The 20217-nt window shown below is 42.5% G+C and overlaps 1 protein-coding gene across 1 annotated transcript in view; it reads right to left on the bottom strand.

Annotated features, from left to right (window-relative positions):
• LOC142660628 (ribosomal protein S6 kinase alpha-4-like) overlaps positions 1-20217 on the bottom strand; it is a 152598-nt gene that overhangs the window by 32526 nt on the left and 99855 nt on the right. The window contains exon 15 of the mRNA XM_075837310.1: positions 16244-16403. Coding sequence (XP_075693425.1) covers positions 16244-16403 — 160 coding nt within the window. The remainder of the gene's footprint in view (positions 1-16243; positions 16404-20217) is intronic.

A 20217-nucleotide genomic window follows, 5' to 3' on the forward strand; every position in this document is an offset into this window, starting at 1 on the left:
GGAAATAGAGTGTGATTCTTCACCAGAGGAGATCGTCACAGAAATGGATAAATTTGGAGAGAATTTTGCAGTGGGCGTCGATCCACCTAGGGTAGTCTATCAACCCTAGGTGCTGGAGTTTCCCAGCTTCTGGGGCATTGACTTACAAAATGACCCTTATGGCCACAGTACAAACATAACAACCTAAAAATCGGAGTCTGACACACCAGAAATAGTTAAAACGTACAAACATAGTTCTGCTCAATGTCTGCGCTTCCGCTCTTGGGCAGACAGTCTGAGTCTGTCCACCTGTATAGGCTTTTCAGGGACAATAACCAAAGGATGTAGCTGGGGTCTCTGGAACTTACGAGGCACGTTCTTGGTACCTCATGTCGATCAGTGTAGCCCGAAAAATTAGGGTATCCAACTTAGATGGGAGATAACGAGCCAACAGCTCATCTTTTATTTGAGGAGCGAATACTTGCTAGAAGGTTGCCAGCAAGGCCTCATTATTCCAGGCAAGCTCTGCTGCCAAAGTACGAAATTGAATACTGTACTCTCCTACCGTCGATTCCCCTTGACGGAGAGTCAGAAGCAAAGCACTGCAGAAGACGTTCGGCCTGGTTCTTCAAACCAGAGGGGGTTCGCCCATGCCAGAGAGGATGGGGACAATAAAGTCAACCTTGGTCAGATCAGAGGGGAAAAGATGTGCTCGCAACTATAAGTGGATCTTGCGCTGGTTGATAAAGCCTCTACAGGTTTTAGCATTTCCATTGTAACGAGGAGGAAGTGGCAACGAAACTCCAGACCCAGAACCGACTGGAGTGATGGCAGATAGTGGGGTAGATGGAGCAGCAACAGAAGAATGATCCAATCGTGTGGCAATAGCATTGACAGCTTGTAGAAGCTGATCCTGTCATGCTCGGAGGTCTCGCATGTCTGCTTGCATTGCTTGGACCGGCATCTTGGATTGACCAGCGGGATCCATGGCCTGAGCAAACTGTCACGAATGTGGGGCATGTGGACCCACTGGGCCACTTCACTGTAGCGGAGTAGCAGTTGGCCAAACACTAGTCAATAATTGTCTTTAGGACAAGAGTACCTGGAAAGATAACTTGTGCTGGACTCAGAAGCTGGCTTGACTACAGGACTTGTCTAGGATACAGGACACGGATAGTGAAGTAGTCTCGGACACAACTTGGCTCGGACACCGGACACAGATAGTGCAGTCGTCTCAGACACTTGACTTGGCTCGGACACCAAACATGGAAACAGCTAGGGTACCTTTGCAGACAAACAGTGGGTGAGACACAACATTGCTCAGGCAATGAGGAAGTGGGCAGAGTTCATTTTAAAGTCCAGGGCGTGCTGGGATAGGTTAGAGTCAATAATCCTGGTGCGCGCGCTGGCCTTTTAAGAACGGTAATGAGCTTGCGCTCGCACCCTACGGGCACAGAGCGGTGGAGAGAGCAGGGAGACGCTGGCGCAGAGAACAACGAGGCTGGCGGCCACTGGAGTAAGATATGCGGCCGCCGGCGCTACAGGCACCATTGGGAATAACCGACGTGGAAACTGCCGAGCACCACGGGCTATTAATTTGAGAGGTCAACATTGGCTACGAAGGTGCGCGAGGGCCAAACGACACGCTACAGTGGAGCAGCTCACCGTGAAAATCATCTAGGGGGTTCCAGACATGTGTCTAAAACAACAGTTCAGCGAACCCTACTGCATATGGGGCTCCAAAGCAGATGAATGGTCACTGCTCCTATGATAACAAAGTTGCATTGGAAAAAAAAGGCTTCAATTTGCACGGCAGTATCTGATTTGGACCACCGATGATTGGCAAAGGGTTGTCTTCTCCGATGTGTCACATTTTCTGCTTCATAGAACGGATGGACGTTGGCGTGTCAGGCGAGAAGCATCAGAGAACACACACCCTGCAACCATTGCTGGAAGAACACACGCTGGTTGTTCGTTCTATGGATCCTCCCCCACGCACCCTCCATCCTGTCGGATGCACTGCAGTTAGCATGGCTCCTCAATAATGTGACTCGACTGTGTATAAGCGATCTTAGGGTATGTTCACACGGCCTATTTTCTGGCCATAAACGCCAGAAAAAGGGCTGAAAAATCGGAAGCAGAACGCCTCCAAACATCTGCCCATTGAGTTCAATGGGAAAACGGTGGTCTGCTCCGATGGAGCGGTTTTCGTGGCGTTTTTTTTACGCGTAAAAAAACGGCCGCGAAAAAGAAGTGCAGGACACTTCTTGGGACGTTTTTGGAGCCATTTTCCATAGACTATTGATAAAAGCTCCAAAAACGGCCATAAAAAACGCAGCGAAAATCGTGAGTGGCACAAAAAGCTCTTGAAAACAGCTCCGTATTTTTAGAAGTTTTTGACTCTGCGTGTGAACATACCCTAAGGATATCAACATTTCCTTCTGACTCCATCTGTTCTAAACTCATAGATGTTCTACATGGTCACCCCAACCCCAGGAGGAGGCATCCGTTGTGAGGACTTTCTGTGGGGGGGGGGGGGGGGGGGAACAAGCGACTTGCCGGACCGGAGAGTGTCTGGGATTAACCACCAGCTGAGGTCTTGAATAGTAAAGTTGGAAACTGAAGAGAGCATCCAGGTTTCTGAAATTCTTGTCCTAGGATCTGAGGATGTCGAGCTGCAACAACCTCATGTGGGCTTTAGCCCAGGGGACCCGCATCTATAGATGAGGTTATTAGACCTAGGACTTTCATAGCCCCTCGAACGGATACCTTCAGATGGTGAATGAGGTGTTTTATTGAACCCGGTATTGTAGCAATCCTCTCTTGACCGTCATTCACCGAGAATTCACCATGAACCCTAAAAATTTCAGATTCTGTGATGGCGAGAGCTGTGACTTTCTGAAGTTCACCAGGAACCTGTGAAAGTGAAGAAATTCCAGTTTGGAGATGTTCTTGGATTAGAGATTTTGATGGCGCTCTTATTAGCCAGTCGTCCAAGTAAGGCACCACACATATCCCCTTCAGCCTCAGTGCTGCAGTTAAGACCACTACAATTTTTGTGAACACCCGTGGTGCTGACGAGATCCCAGAGGGTAGGCAGGCGAATTGGAAGTGCTTTATTCCACACGGAGTCTGGACCGCTAGTCGTAGGAATTTTTTGTGAGCGGACAGAATAGGGACATGCAAGTATGCGTCCGTAAGGTCAATCGTTGCAAGAACATCGTTCTTCTCCAGAAGGTTCATCACCGACCAGATGGTCTCCATCTTGAAAGTTCTCCTCAACAGATATTGATTGAGGAAGGTCAGGTCTATAACCTGTCTCCAACTGCCATCTAATTTGGGCACCGAGAACACTCTGGAGTAGACTCCTTGCCCCCTCCCTAAGATTGGAACATCTTCCAAGGCTGCTTTCTGAAGAAAGACCTGTAAAAGCTGATGGACAATCGGATTGTGATGCACATTAAGAACAAAGTGGTCTCGGGGGAGGACATTTTGAACTCCAACGAGTATCCTCTCTTGATGGTTGTCATCACTCACTCGTCGGATGATGTCACCGACCACCGAGAGGAGAACCTCTGAAGCCTTGGCCCTACCTGTAGGATTGGCTTGGCGTCATAAATCACTGAGTTTTTGATTGGGGTTTTTCTTCCGAAAGAAGGAAGGGTTTTCCCGCTTTGTTCTTAACGTGCGCGGACAGTCTGGAAACCTTATTTTAATCTTTGGGGATCTTCTTTTCTGATCCCGAAAGTAGCGCCTGGTATCCTTCCTTTTAGGTTCAGGAAACCTGGCCCCTTTGCCTTCCCCTAAGGATTCCAAGATATCCGTAGGTTGGGGACCGAATAAGGACTCTGGCTGGAAAGGGAGACTACAAAAATTATTTTTGGAGAGATTATCTCCTGACCAAAATTTAAGCCAATGAGCTCTTCTGGCTGCATTCGAAAGGGATAGGGCTCTAGATGCATACTTTATGTTATCTAATTGGGAGTCACACAGGAACTCCGAGGCTGCCTTCATTACTGGGAGGGACTGGAGAATTTCTGCCCTTGGTACTCCTTCCTCTAGATCACTCGATAAATGGCTCAACCAAACCCAGAGTGCTCTAGCCACTGACGACAAGGAAGCTTTGCAAGAGCCCACTGATGATGTATAAACTTTCTTCAAGAGGGAATCCGCTTTGCGATCCATGGGGTCTTTTAGTAATGCTGATTCATCAAAGGGAAAAACTTCTTTCTTTACCAATTTCACTACTGGTAAATCCACCTTCGGCACATTTTCCCACTCCTTTTAGAAGGATTCATCCGGCCTGTAAAGGGTTCTGAACTCGTTTCATCCATTCTGTTGGGACAGGATGACTAGGAAAATGTTTCCCTTTGGAGATAGGAAAATAAAAAAAAGTCTGTCCTTTTTAGGTTTGTGTTCCCCCTCTTTTGCCGTCTCCAATGTATCTTTCACCGCTTTGAGAAGATCATGGAGCTTATGTTTATTCAATATATAATATTCCTCGGGGTTGTCAGAATCTGGAGCATCAGAGACCACCTCTGAATCTGAACCCCCTGCTGAGGAGGAAACCTCTTGGTACTGAAGAGATTTAGAGGAAGAGTGTCTGGCCCTTTTAGAATGGAGTGATGACTTGGCTTCCTCAAAAGCTACAGATAACTGTTGCTTGAACCACTGCATAAATCCCCTGGAATCCTCCCTGGGAGAGGAATTAACTGGGGTGGAGCACAATGCACAAAGATCTGACTCAATATCATCAGGAAGGGGCGGATGGCACTTTCTGCAAAGTTTGTGCCTTGATTTGTGGGTCCTTTTCCTACCTTCTCTTCTAGAGGCCGACATCTAGATAAGAGCAGAGACAAAACGTATGGTAGAACAATACGTGCCTAGGAACGACAGCATAGAGAAACATGTAGACCCTTAAATCAGACAGCCATACCAACCTTAGCAAGCAGAGGGCTGGACCAGAGCGCGCAATCCTTTCAAAAGAGGCTGGCATTTTACGCCTGCCGCGTCTGCGTGTCATATCCGGGCGGCAGAGCCAGGGGATGATATCGCTTCCGCCCTCATCCATGCTTCTGTAATGCCGAGCAGCACTTTCGGTTACCGGAAAAGCGCAGGCAAGTGGTCCGGCAACTCGACCTGGACCTCGGCGACTGGGGTGCAATAGGAAGGAACCATACCTCTTCCTGATGCCGCCATTTCAGGAGAGGCAAGTGCCCCGTCACCGTGTACCAAGGAAGTGTCCGCCATCTTGGTACACCTTCGAGGCTGAGGGATAGAGACCCATCTCTGCATACAGCCCGGATAAAAACTTTTCCTTCGGTAGGATAGGAAACTGTATCCGAACCGATCCTAGAGAGAAAGAAAAAATACGCTAGGGCCCGGTCACCGGTACATGCTTATAGGGGAAGTCCTTGATTGTTTAATTATTTAATGCATATTGCTAATTAACCTGTCTCTGCTTAATTGTACCTAGGGGACTAAAACACATTTGTGTTGTGCTGCCAAGGATGATCAGGAAAGGGGTATTTCTGTAATAACTAATTAACACCTGTCTCCTATAAAGGTGATACCTGCTAGATTGGTGGGGGTCCGATGGCTGGGACCCCCATTTTTTAGGGAAAAAAATGGAAAAGGTTTTTTTTCCATAAAGTTTTAATATATTTTTTTTTACATCAAAAAAAATATTATTTAACTGTATTCTAGGGACTGGCAGTATGATGTGATTTTGACAGACTCCTATAAAGCCCTGCTGAAGGCTGCCATGACAACCATCGGCACACTGCGATCACTCCCCTTATTCTAACGGCTTAGTTGCCGCGGGATATTGGCAGCGGCATCTAAGTGGTTAAATAGGCAGGATCGAAGATCACTTCGATTCCGCCTCTTTTACCACTAAGATGTAACATGTAGTCCTGGCCAAAAGTTTTGAGACTGACACAAATTTTTGTTTTCGCAAAGTTTGTTGCTTCAGTTTTTATAATGGCAATTTGAATTAACTCTAGATTGTTATGGAGAGTGATCAGATGAATTGCAATTAATTGCACAGTCATTCTTTGCCATGAAATCTAACTTAATCACAAAAACGATTTCCACTGCATTTCAGCCCTGCCACAAAATGACCTGTAACATAATTTCAGTGATATTCTCGTTCGTTTAGGAGAAAGTGTTAACGAGGAAAAGGCAGCTTATATCACTCTGTCGTATTGATTGAATTATAAGACCAGACTGGTTGCTTTAAAAAGGGGATGGTTCTTGAAATCATTGTCTTCTTCTGTTAACCATGGTTACCTCCAAGGAAACACGTGCAGTCATCATTGCTTTGCATCAAAAGAGCTTTACATTCAAGGACATTGCTGCTTGTAAGATTGCCCCTAAATCAACTATTTATCGGATCATCAAGAACTTTATGGACAGAGGTTTAATTGCCTATAGGGCACACAAAGTCCAGCAAGTGCCAGGACTGTTTCCTACAGAGGATTCAGCTACGGGATCGGTTCAACACCAGTGCAGAGCTTGATCAGGAATGTCAGAAGGCAGGTGTCAGTGCATCTGCACGCACAGTGAGGTGAAGGCTTTTGGAGGCTGGCCTGGTGTCAAGAAGGGCAGCAAAGAAGCCACTTCTCTCCAAGAAAAACATCAAGGAGAGACTGACATTCTTCAGGAACTACAGGGATTGGACTGCAGAGGACTAGGGTAAAGTTACTTTCTCTAATGAAGCTCCCTTCAGACTGTTTAGGACATCTGGAAGAATGATTGCCCGGAGAAGAAAAGGTGAGCGATATCATGAGTCATGCCAACAGTAAGCATCCTGAGACCATTTGTGTGGGGTTGCTTTTAATACAAGGAAGTGGGCTCACTCACAATTTTGCCTAAGGACACCTCATGGAATAAAGAATGGTATCTAAACATCCTCCAGTGCAACTTCTCCAAATGATCCAAGAGCAATTTGGTGATGACAATGCTTTTTCCAGCATGAGGGCACACCATGTCGCAAGGCAAAATTGATAACTAAGTGGCTCAGTGAACAAAACATTGACATTTTGGGTCCATGGCCAGGAAACTCCCCAGATCTCAATCCCATTGAAAACCTGTTGTCATTCCTCAAAAAGTGGGTGGACAAACAAAAACACTCCAAGCACTGATTAGACAAGAATGGGTTGCCATGACTAAGGATTTGGCCTAGAAGCCGATATCCAGATTGCCAGGGCAAATTGCAGAAGTCTTGAAAAAGAAGGGCCAGCACTGTAAATATTAAGTCTTTACATAAACTTCATGTATTTGTTAATAAAAATGTTAGGAAAACGCCTGTTCCCTTAAAATCACCATGACTACGGTTCTAGATTCCGGGCGGTTCTGTTTCTACTTTGAGCCTATCTCTTTTCTCTGTCCTTCTGCCTATGAAGTGAAGGGTTAGTATTTATACCTGGCTTCCTCCACCTGTTCTTTGCTTGTGATTCTCCTGTCTGCATGTGTTTTGATCAAGCTACTTACCTACACACTTTACCTCGGACTTCTGGACCTTCGGGATTGACCTCGGCATGTATTTGGATAACCCTTTGTTTACTGATTTTGATTATATGCTCCCAGCTGGTTCTGACCTCTGCTTTTCATGTTATCCACTTTCTTACTGTTTTGGACATCCTGTTTACCCTCTGGCTGTCGGTTCCTGTTCAGGTTTGCCTGCATTGCACCTCTTGTCCAACACTGAACTCTGCTAAGACAACCTAGGTTCTATGCAGCAAAAACCATCCTGCCTTGCGGTCGGCACGGGCGCAAACAGAGTAGCCTTAGACTCTGTTGTTCAGAGTTGTGACAGATTTGAGGTTGCGGATTTATTTGCACACTTTCTCCCGGCAATCTCCAGCAGCCATTGGGGAATTGCTCAACTTGCAATTCTATAAGAAAAAAGTTTAAAAACGTATGAAATGCTTATAATTGTACTTCAGTACACCATAGAAACATCTCACTAAATGATCGAAAATCACTGAAGCAGCAAACTTTGTGAAAACCAAAATTTGTGTCAGTCTCAAAACTTTTGGCCAGGACTTTACATCTGACACTCGTGAGTGTGCTCTATACTTCCCCTTGGCGGCTGTCACGTACATGTACTTGACATGTCGCCAAGAAGTTAAATAATGTTGTCAAAAACTGCAATTTATCCTGCAAAAAAACAAGCGGCTTTGTCGATGGAAAAACGTTAAAGTTATGGCTTTTGGAAGGTGGGAAGGAAAAAACGAAAATCCGAAAATTGGTTGAGTCTCGAAGGGGTTAAAAGATATAGATTACATGTTGGTACTGTCAGGGATCATTACTATGTATATTGTCTGAAAAATATTATCCTCACACATATGTATATACATTTCAGTTCTTTGTGTAATATACTGATATATATAACAAGTTCTTTGTTCATGTCGGACACACCTATGGAAGACACCGCCCCCTGGAATGCAAAGAGGAGTGTGCAGAAGAATGTATAGGAAAAGTTACAGCAGAAGAGCCAATGGAATTCAAGCAAGTCACACATCTATAGGGAGGGGCATGTGTCTTCTCTGTGTGTGTTTCTTTGTTCTGAATAAAGGGCAGTTCCTCCTGGCTGACATTGAAGCTGTACCTCAGACATTTGTGTGGTGTACTTCTTTCCAGGCATGCCTTCAGCTTTCAATTTACAGAGGTGGTTATTCGGTGTGAAATACGGACCTGACATTTGGTGCCGAAGCCGGGACCTCACTCGAGGAAAAATCAAAATCCGGACAGTCGACAATCACAGGGTGAAACAGAGGACTCAAAGTTGCCCACTGAAGGAATTTGATCACCTCCGCAATAACACGGTAAGCGAATTGATTTTATAAATCTTCGTCTTATCTGTGTTAGTGGGCAGTCTTGTAGCGATCTGTAGAACCCTTTTGTTGATTTCCTGGATTATCTCAGGCGACAGAGGTGATATTTTCCGCTGTGAGGTTGAAAACCTGTGAGACCCTAGTCGCGCCCGACTAACCATCCTCTGGGTAGTTAGGGACTGGATAAAGTTATATAACACGACCAGAGAGCTGCAGACTGTGGAATTTTTATATTTCCAGCGAGGCCAGAGAGTCTAAATAGATAAAGTTATATAACACGACCAGAGAGCTGCAGACTGTGGAATTTTTATATTTCCAGCGAGGCCAGAGAGTCTAAATAGATAAAGTTATATAACACGACCAGAGAGCTGCAGACTGTGGAATTTTTATATTTCCAGCGAGGCCAGAGAGTCTAATTGAATATTTTTGAGAGTCTAATTAAAGATTTTTATAATTCTAGCGAGATGTAATGATAAATACATTGCAGACTAGAGATTATACTATTTCGGCGAGACTTAGCGTTGGAGACTGTGAAATTATATTATTTCCTGCCAGACCAAGAGTTGCAGATCGAAAATTGTTATATAAATTACGTGTATAATATAGACTGTTAGAATGGATGGTTTACGGTCCATATTCAAATCATCAGGATCACCCGATCCTATTCATGATTTGGTGAAGTGAATGGAAGTTAGGAGTAAGAAAGGTATTGTATGTTATATGTATTAGAAAACAGGACCAGCCAACGCCCGGTAATGGCGTCCGTACCTCATGTTGAGTGTGTCCTCATTGTGGGTGGGAAACCACCCCCCCTTCACAGCTGCGCACTGTGTTTCCAATGGGAGAGGCTGCCCCCCCCTGCCCCTGATGTGGCCACGCCCGGCCCAACCAAATCAGTATGAAATAATCACCTTGTTAATTTTGTCATTTGTAGTGTTTTTTTCTATTTACAGAAGTTCCAGTCTAGTTCACAGATGAAGCAACACGTCATCATAATATAGAGATGGTGGCCGACAGATTGTATGGTTAAACATTAACGTAGATAATTCCTATACAATGGTGTGATGAATGATTGCAGATACGTATGTTGTTTTGCCGGCATTGAAAGTGTTAAGATTGTGAGAAGCTGTGAGTTTGTGACCCCCCCTCCCTCCCCTCTAAAGTGTGCTGTGTTTGGGAGGAGGAGGAGGAGGAGGGGGGGCTGACTGGGTGCAGTCTGCAGGGCTGATGAGACAAAGGGATTTCAATATGCACTGCTGAGATATATATATATATATGTAATGTGTACAAACCGAAATAAATTTCTTCTCTTTTGCGCATGCGCTGTTGTTGATAAAAGTTACGATATTTATGTGTTCTGATATGATCAGATTTCATGTGTTTTGATGTTAATTCAGATGTATTAAACTACAGATACTGTGAGACACGGGGTTTTGAAAATGTATGTGCCCCCACCGTTCCCTATATATATATACAGTTTATTGGTTTGCAGTAATTAATGTTATCAGAGATAATATTTTTTTGTTTTATTGAATAACAAACTACAATTGTTTTGCTTTTGATTTCACACATGAGATATGTCATTGTAAAGATCAAATGTATTTTCGTCAGGAAAAAGTCATTTTTGTTTCAGGCTGTTGCACATTACAGGGGGTTAAACTAGTGCCGCACAGATAGAGTGCCAGACTTTGTTATGTTGAGATGTAGTTTTGAACTCTGCTACATTACTTTCGCAGAGTCCACAAAGGGGGGAAGGGTGAAGGAACTGATCAGGTACAATTTTGGTTTGTTTTGAGTTAATTAATTTGGTTTCAGAAGATCTAAAAATGTGTAAGAGACCCCAATGAGTAATCCAGATTAAATGTGTATGAGAGTAACCTACATTTTGAGGTTTGTGTAGATGGTTGTGTAAGATACCATCCCCCTCCAGCAAATTTACACAGGAGGCAGAGGTGACGTCACTCACACGAGTCTTTATGGATTTAGATGAGGGAGAAGGCAAAACAAAAATTGTCTGGACATTGTTAATTTGATGTAAAGTTTTTAGGAATGTTTTCTTTTTATTTGTTTTTGTATTAATCAAGTATTTGCAGAACCTGATAAAAGTGAGATTCTCAAAGTGCTCGTGATTATCAGATGAGTGTGGAGAAGTGTATAACATTTGGTTTTATTTTAGAGAATGAAGACGCCACCCCTTTGAGATGTTCTATCTATATGTGACATGGGTTTTTAATGTAAATTTGTAATAAAGAGATATTTTATTATACAATATGTACAAGACAGGATACGAGGCACCAGGTAAATTATCCAGAAACCACTCTCACCTTCTTGTTCATCTCAAGGAGCGGAGCTGGAGGTGCTCGCTGAGGCTTGTAACCTGGCAGAAGGTAAGACGGCCGACATTTACACGGACTCTAGGTACGCTTTTGGCATCGCCCACAATTATGGGCCCATTGGTAGTAGGAACTTTATTGGATCATCGGGTAAGCCAATTGAGAGAGCGAGAGAAGACAGACCTGACAAAAAGAGTATGTGCGGCCAGGTGTCAGTAAATTGGCTTGTCCCTGGATACAATAATGCCACCACTAGGTTTGTAGCAGCCGGCATGATGTGCGCACGGCATGACATAGGTAAAACAGCAAAGGTACCTGTGAAAAGTGCAGCCCGGCCAGATTACCCGTCCCAGCGACTGCAGAACATACAACTACCCGAGGTAGAAGTGTATGACAAAGTGCTCATGTGTGTAGACCTGTTCTCGGTGGGCCTGAAGCCCGGCCTGTATTTTCCCCACTACAGACGTTGTGTGTAAGTGACAGGGGAACAATGTTATCCCAAGTATTGAACTGGTGTTTGTACAATGATAAGATGTCAGCAGTTCTCTAGACATTGTCCCAAAGTTAGTTTGTTTAATAACTGTATTTAAAAAGTTTAGTGGGAATATTAAATATTGAGGTTAAGTTTTATGTAAAGTTCTGGACCAGCCTTAGCATTGGACTATTAGAGTCATGCGTCAGATAAAAGGTACAGAAGTGGGATATTCCCATTAGAAAACATTTTTATTTGTTTATTTTTATTTTTGTTGTGAAAGGGAAATTTTAGAGCAGAGAATTCTGTGCAGTGTATATGTGTATGTATAGATATGTATATAAAGAAAGAGAATCAGTTTGTAAGTTTTAGTTACTGACCAGTGTGAACGTTTAATGTAAAGATGTTATTTGTTAATGTTTTTCTTCAATTGAATTATCTGATTAAGATCAATTAATGTTTATGCAATGAAAAAGCTTGTTCTCCACAGGAAGTGTCCAACTGGGAGCGGAAGGCGGGAGAACCAGATTCTAACAGAATGTGGACGGATAAAGGAAGGTGAACGGTGGCACCCAATTCACTATTGATGGCACTTGTTTTGATGGTGTATGACCTCACATATGCCCCAAGACTGCAAGGATCGATTTGGTAAGATCTAATTGGTATGTCCCAGGTTTTACAGCTGTCGCTGCTAAATTCTGTTAGAGCTGTTTGATTTGCCTACAGAACAGTCCTGGCAGACCGGTGCCACCCTTATCATACCCGCCTCCCACGAAGAGAACCGACCTTGAGAGGCCTTCCCAGGTAGAACGAACCAGGTTAGAGTAAGAAAAATAGGTTTAAGACGCTTGTCAGATAAACATGTGGAATCTGTGTATCTTTCTGTGAGGTGGAGATGTTCCAGGCAATCAGCTGAGATCAAGGTACAAATCCTGCTGAAAGGGTATCACCAAGTGCAAATGAAATGTACCCAGTAAGTTACACATCTTCTAGGTGCCCTGTCCATTGTAACAGAGAAGTTTTTCCTTATATAAAGGTGTTTGATGTCATTTAGGGGCCTGACATTATTGTATGTACTTAGAACAACGTTTATAATGTATGCGGATGATGTTATCACCAGATTAGTATTTATTTTAACAATTGACAAGAGTTGGGGGTCCCCAGCAAGTGCCAGTAAACATGAACTAGAAGACTTTTAATATGATGAACTCCATCACTGAGATGCGGCAGGCACAGCCTGAGCCAGTACAACGCGTTTATCATGAACTGACGGCAGTGTCACAATTCTAAGCGGCCGCCCAGACGAGTAACTTGCCAGAGGAAGAGTACAGATGCGGAGGGTTTGATAGTCACAATACAACTCCACTAATCCGCCTACGTGGGATCTCACCCCAGGCTCACAACATGCGGTGCTATGTACAGCCTGATGACGTAAACTAAAGGAGACGTGTCGGACAGATGAGAAGGACCAAACCAAGTCCTGATGACATCAGCAAAGTAAAGACCAAAGACCTGAGTGAATCCGTCAGCAGGATCAAGTGTTTTGATAAGTAAGTGACCAGGAGGGGGTAATAATAACTCCCCCACTGGACACCAACGTAGTCTGACTCCACAATTGTGTGGGTTACCCTGAGGGTGACAGTCAGTGAAGAGCAGAAGACAGGAGAAGAAGAAGACGATGGTGTACAGGACTGGCAATGAACTGATGGGACCCGAGACCTGAGGGTGATAGCATGAGATTGGTGACAGCATTATGTTATTAGCTGAGGCCCTATTGTTTATAATGTCTGAGGTTTATAATTATAATGTGTGTAAATATGCCACGGTACTGCAAATTACAATCTGAGGAGTTTTATGTGAAGGTGTGAGGTGAAGGTCACTGTGCTGCCCATGACCTGTCATATCTGCAGGGGTAAAGTCCCATTAGGACACTAAGTGACAGTGCGACAATTATTACTGTTAATAAAAATGTAGACCGGATTGAGATATATATATATATATTACAACCAGCAGTGGTTTGTAGATTATATCAAGACAACCATCCTGTATCCAGAGGAGAATAGGGAAAGTTAGGACCACTCCGACACCTTGGAAGTCCAGGTACAAAGGGGGGTTACTCATCAGGAGTAGCTCGTCTCAAGCTGGTGAAGAAATCCAAAACCCCTACCCGCCTGGTTCGAGTGGTCAGTGGTAGGTTGCTAGGCAAGACTCAGGGATAGAGTAATAATATTTTTAGGGGGGACTGTCAGGGATCATTACTATGTATATTGTCTGAAAAATATTATCCTCACACATATGTATATACATTTCAGTTCTTTGTGTAATATACTGATATATATAACAAGTTCTTTGTTCATGTCGGACACACCTATGGAAGACACCGCCCCCTGGAATGCAAAGAGGAGTGTGCAGAAGAATGTATAGGAAAAGTTACAGCAGAAGAGCCAATGGAATTCAAGCAAGTCACACATCTATAGGGAGGGGCATGTGTCTTCTCTGTGTGTGTTTCTTTGTTCTGAATAAAGGGCAGTTCCTCCTGGCTGACATTGAAGCTGTACCTCAGACATTTGTGTGGTGTACTTCTTTCCAGGCATGCCTTCAGCTTTCAATTTACAGAGGTGGTTATTCGGTGTGAAATACGGACCTGACAGTACCAGTCTGTTTTGAAAACAGAAAATTAAAAGGACACTTCTGTCAAAAAGGGGTATATTGTTTTAAACCTGAATATTAATGGAAAAATAGACTTTCTATTGGGCCTGTACACCGATTGCTCGGTTTCCTAGAACAGCTGATCAGAAACTAAGCTAATCTGCGGCTTTGTTTTAGCGATTGGTGAGGGTCTCAGTGCTCGGACCCTCACCGATCAAAACTTATGACATGTCACTACGACATTTCAGAAGTTACCTAAAGGTTTAGTTACCCTTTGAAGATTAAATACCAAATATTGTACTTCTCTTGCAGTCAACACTGAATGTCCGAGTAGACTATGGTCAATTTAAAACCTGCTGCAAGGTAATCTCGCTATAATAGTAGGTGGTGGATTGGAATGACAAAATAACAGATCTGTTGTTCTCTTGATAGACCTAGATGAAGATGGCTTAGACCAGGGGTAGGTTAAGGATCTACTATAATAATACAGAATATACTGTGATAAAAAAAAAAAAAATTGTTATACTGAAGAGAAATTACCCTGTTTAAACCGTAAACTGTACTTATGCAAAAATTGTCTTAATTTCAAAATATTTCTTGGATTTTTTCAAGGATTTGTCTCAAAGGTAATACTAGTTATTATAATAAGACAACGCAAGTATGCATTTGTGTTTTTAAAAAATGGAGCAAAAACCCAGCGTATTTGGAGAATATTTACCACGAATTACAGAACTAAACAATTGGAGAGGAGGGAAGGATGTGTCAGTAGGATTACAGAAAGAAAAACAAATGCTGCCCCAGTGGAATTTGCTTATAGTAATTACTGCTGCTTCAGTCCAACACTGTAGAACTGTAGACTGAATGATCCTCATTTTTCAACCAAAGGACTATTGATCTACTGAGGACCCGTCAGAGATATACCAGTAGATCAATGATAAGTGGAAAAAATAAAAGGTAAAACATATAGAATCAGCAATGCAGTGTTGAAGAGTCAAAACTAGACAAAACGAGGTATTTATCCCAAATATGTCAAAAGTAGTAGTGCTGCGTCTATTGTATGCTTCAGAATTGGATGTCATATGTAGCAGAGCGGAGTTTGTGTCCTGTAAAATTTTGTAGTGTTCAGTATGTCATGTAGTGGTAAGTATATCAACTGTAGAAGTGTTTAGTATGTCAGATGTAGTAGTGTTGAGTCTGTGTCCTCCTGACATGTAGTAGTTTTGAGTCATGTGTGTACCCTTAAGTTGTAGTAGTGATACAGGTGTTGAAGAAGCAGCAAACTCTACTAAATCTGATAGACTCAACACTACTACAGGTCAGGACACAGACTCAGCACTACTACATCTGACAGAGTATTTTCTACCAGATGTAGCAGAGTTTACTATGTCAGAAGGAGTCAGAGTTGTCGTGGCAGATGCAGCACACTCCCGGTACAGAAGTGCACCTTATGGATGCCCTGGCACTAGTAGCTGCTGCAGAAGTCAGGTATAGAGGATATTGCTTATGTCATCCCATATTGTACTCACTCACCAAAGCTGCCCTCCTAAATAGTGTTCAAAACATAACCCCCAAGTCAGCGCTGTCCCCAAAACACACACGTTGCACCCCTCCGCAGCCAATGTCCACTTAGGGTTAATTTATTATAATTGACTGATGTCTGTCTGGACATCAGACAGAAATGATTGATGACCTTCAGCTAGTTAAAGTTAAAGGAACAGGGCAGGATGTAGTTTACATGAAGTGATTTAAAAAAACCATATATAAAATAAATAAATAAATGAATGAAAATAAAAAAATATATATAAAAGTCACACACTGCACGTTTATATGCTTTAAAATTAAAATGTATCCCTTTAAGCTGATGTTCTATAATCACTTGAATAAAGACATTGATAAGCAAAAAAAAAACACACAAATGACCATGTCATGTTTACCACTAGTCTGACTTCATAGACTTAAGGGCCTCTTACCTTTTACCAGTTCCTTTGCTTCATCGCTGACATGATTCCAGCTTTCACCCTGCATCATAAAGTCTCCCTCCTTAATCTTGTTAATGATGTCAGCAGCGCGGCTCTGAGGAGACCCACTCCTTGCACCTTGGAAGGGAACCTGGCCACAAAGCATTGTGTACTACAGATTGGGGAGAATGAAATCTCATGAGAATGACATCACATGATATGCCGCAGTAATTACCATGTACATGGCACTTCTCGATCTTCATCAAGTTTTGGTTATTTTTTTTTTAATTAACATTTTCCAGAAAAAGAACCCAGAGAAAACAAAAAACAAAAAGAAGACATAGTAACGCATACATAAAAGTACATCATACAGGCATGGTATTACAATATACTGTAACAAAGTTATATAGTTACAAATGACAAAGAATCACATAATACTAACCACCCCTTTATCCCTCCCTCTCTACCCCTCAACATCCCAATATACCCGAGACCATCATGCAAGCCAATCCTGCGAATAATCAAGTATTAGAGGTGGTTATGTCTACATTTGTATTCATGCAAAATAAGACTAGTGAGCTATATATTCAAAGAGACCCCTGCATCAAAGAAGAGAAGTCTCGAAGAAGATCTGCAGCAGACAAATTAGGCGCCTGCACAACCATTTGAGCACATTGGACAGGTCACATCAGTTCGAATACCCATCTTCTGCAAAAGTACTGGAGTATGGTATACCCTATGGATAACAAACAGCTGTGAGCGATGATGAGCTACATTAAGTGAAATTGTAGGAGTCGCTGCCAAAATGGTACGCCACATTCAACTGTAATGTCCCCTACATCTTGTGACCACCTTTCCCTCAAGTGATCCAATGAGGAGGGAATCAAATATCCTAGTAGTTGACCATATAAAAAGGAAATTAGTCCCCTCGTGGAACCTGCATCCTCCAGTATATTTAGGATAACCGAGGATTGACTCTCCAAGGAGGATTCCTGAGCCTGAGCTCCTAAAGCATGTATTAACTGCAAATATTGGTAAAAACACGAATTTGGTAGGGTAAATTCATCTTGTAGTTGCTGGAAAGTTTCAACCCCTTCAGGACCAAGCTCATTTTGGCCTTCAGGACCAGCCCCATTTTTTCAAATCTGACATGTGTCACTTAATGTGGTAATAACTTTGGAATGCTTTTACCTATCCAAGCAATTATGCAATTTTTTTCTCGTCACATATCGTACTTTATGTTAGTGGAAAAATTTGGTCGATAAATTCATTGCTTATTTGTGAAAAACACCAAAATTTAGAGAAAATTTGAAGAAATTATGATTTTTCTCATTTTAAATGTATCTGCTTGTAAAACAGATAGTTAATAATTAACATATCCCATATGTCTACTTTATGTTTGCATAGTTTTTTGAACATCCTTTTATTTTTCTAGGATGTTACAAGGCTTAGAACTTTAGCAATTTCTCACATTTTTAAGAAAATTTCAAAAGGCTATATTTTCATGGACGATTTCAAATCTGAAGTGGTTTTGAGGGCCCTATATATTAGAAACCTCCATATAACACCCCATTTTGAAAACTACACCCCTCAAGGTATTCAAAACAGCATTCAGAAAGTGTTTTAACCCTTTAGGCGTTTTACAGGAATTGAAGCAAAGTAGAGGTAAAATGTACAAATTTAATTTGTTTTGCCAAAATTAATTCGTAATAAATTTTTTGTGGCCTCCTTTTTATTCGAATATATTTTAGGCACCATGTCAGGTTTGAAGAGGTCTTGTGGTTCCAAAACAGTGGAAACCCCCTAAAAGTGACCCCATTTTTTTAAACTAAACCCCTCAGGGAATTTATGTAGGGGTATAGTTCATTTTGACCCCACAAGTTTTTTTGCTAAATTTATTCTAATTCATCTGTGAAAATGAAAATCTACTTTTTCCCTGGAAAAAATTAGAATTTTCGAATTTTTGCAAGGAATAGAGGAGTAAAAGCACCCCAACATTTGTAAAGCAATTTCTCCCGATTACGGAAATACCTCATAAGTGGTAATAAACTGCTCTTTGGAGCTACGAAAGTGCTCAGAAGGGAAGGAGCGCCATTTGGATCTTACTGGAGCACTGATTTTACTGGAATGGTTATCGGTGCCATGTCGCATTTGCAACGCACTGGAGGGACATAAACAGTGGAAACCCCCCCAAAAGTGACCACATTTTGGAAACTACACCCTACAAGGAATTTTTCTAGTGGTATAGTTAGGGTATGTTCACACGGCAGGGTCCGTAACGGCCGAAATTACGGGGCTGTTTCCAGGAGAAAACAGCCCGATCATTTCAGCCGTAACGGCATGTGCAGGCGCTTGAACGCCGCGTCCATTACGGACGTAACTGGAACTGGTTTTCCATGGAGTCCATGGAAAACGGCTCCATTTACATCTGAAGAAGTGACATGACACTTCTTTGGCGTGGGCGTCTATTTACGCGCTGTCTTTTGACAGCGACGCGTAAATATACGCCTCGTGTGAACAGACAAACGTCAGCCCATTGCTTTCAATGGGCAGATGTTTGTCAACGCTTTCAAGCCGTAATTTCGGACGTAATTCCAGGCGTAAAACGCCCGAATTACGTCCCTAATTTGGCCGTGTGAACATACCCTTAGCATTTTGACCCCACAGGCCTTTTGCTGAATTTATTGGAATTAGTCTGTGAAGATGAAAATCTACTTCATTTCTGAAAAAACATTGAATTTTCTCATTTTCATAAGGAATAAAGGACAAAAAGCACCTCAACATATGTAAAGCATTCTCCTGATTACGTCAATACCCCATGTTTGGTAATAAACTGTTGTTTGGACCCACGGCAGGGCTCACAAGGGAAGAAGGGCCATTTGGATTTTGCAGCTCAGATTTTGCTGAATTGGTTTCTGGGGGCCATGTCGCATTTGCAGAGCCCCTGAGGTACCAGTACAGTAGACATTCCTCAAGTGTGATCCCATTTTGGAGACTATACCCCTCAAAGAATTAAATTAGAGGCGTAGCGAGCATTTTGATGCCTCAGGTGTTTTATAAAGTTTATGAGAATTGGGCTGTGAAAATGAAAAAATATGTAGATTTAGCTCATAATTTTTAATTGCCACAAGGAATACAGGAGAAAAGACACCCCAAAATGTGTTACACAATTTCTCCTGATTAGGGAAATACCCCAGATGTGGTTGTAAACTGCTATTTGGACACATGGCAAGGGCCTAAAGGGAAAAAGCGCAATTTAATTTTTGGTGTGGAGATTTTACAAAATAGATTTTTGGCGCCATAATGCATTGCGCTGAGGTACCAGTACAGTGAAAACCCCCGAAAATTGACCCCATTTAGGAAACGACACGCCTCAAGGAATTAATCTAGAAATGTAGTGAGCATTTTGAGGCCAAAGGTTTTGCAGAAATTAGTGCATAGTAGATGTTGCAGATTGAAAACGGCCATTTTCCACAGATATGCTATTTCAGTGCCCAATGTGTTTTGCCCAGCTTGTACCACTGGAGACACACACCCCATAAATTGTTAAGTGGGTTCTCCTGAGTACAGTAACACCCCATATGTGGTCATAAACTGATGTTTGGGCACACTGTCAGACTCAGAAGGACGCTATTTGGTTTTTGGAGCGCAGATTTTGCTTGGTAGTAGTTTTGTTTAGTGTTTTACTGGTGTTTCAGTTTATAATTTGGGGGCATGTGTAATCTGTGCAGAGTACATCAGGGTAAATGTAATCTGAGCGGAGTACATCAGGGTATATGTAAGCTGGGCGGAGTACATCAGGGTATATGTAAGCTGGGCGAGGTACATCAGGGTATATGTAAACTGGGCGGAGTACATCAGGGTATATGTAAACTGGGCGAGGTACATCAGGGCATAATAGGATGATGTAATAATGGAGTAAATGAATAATAAAATTAATTATCCATGGATAGTGACGTAGGCTTTGAACCAATCATTTATGCACA

Source organism: Rhinoderma darwinii, chromosome 9 (assembly GCF_050947455.1).
Source record: "Rhinoderma darwinii isolate aRhiDar2 chromosome 9, aRhiDar2.hap1, whole genome shotgun sequence".
NCBI classification, from domain to species: domain Eukaryota; kingdom Metazoa; phylum Chordata; class Amphibia; order Anura; family Rhinodermatidae; genus Rhinoderma; species Rhinoderma darwinii.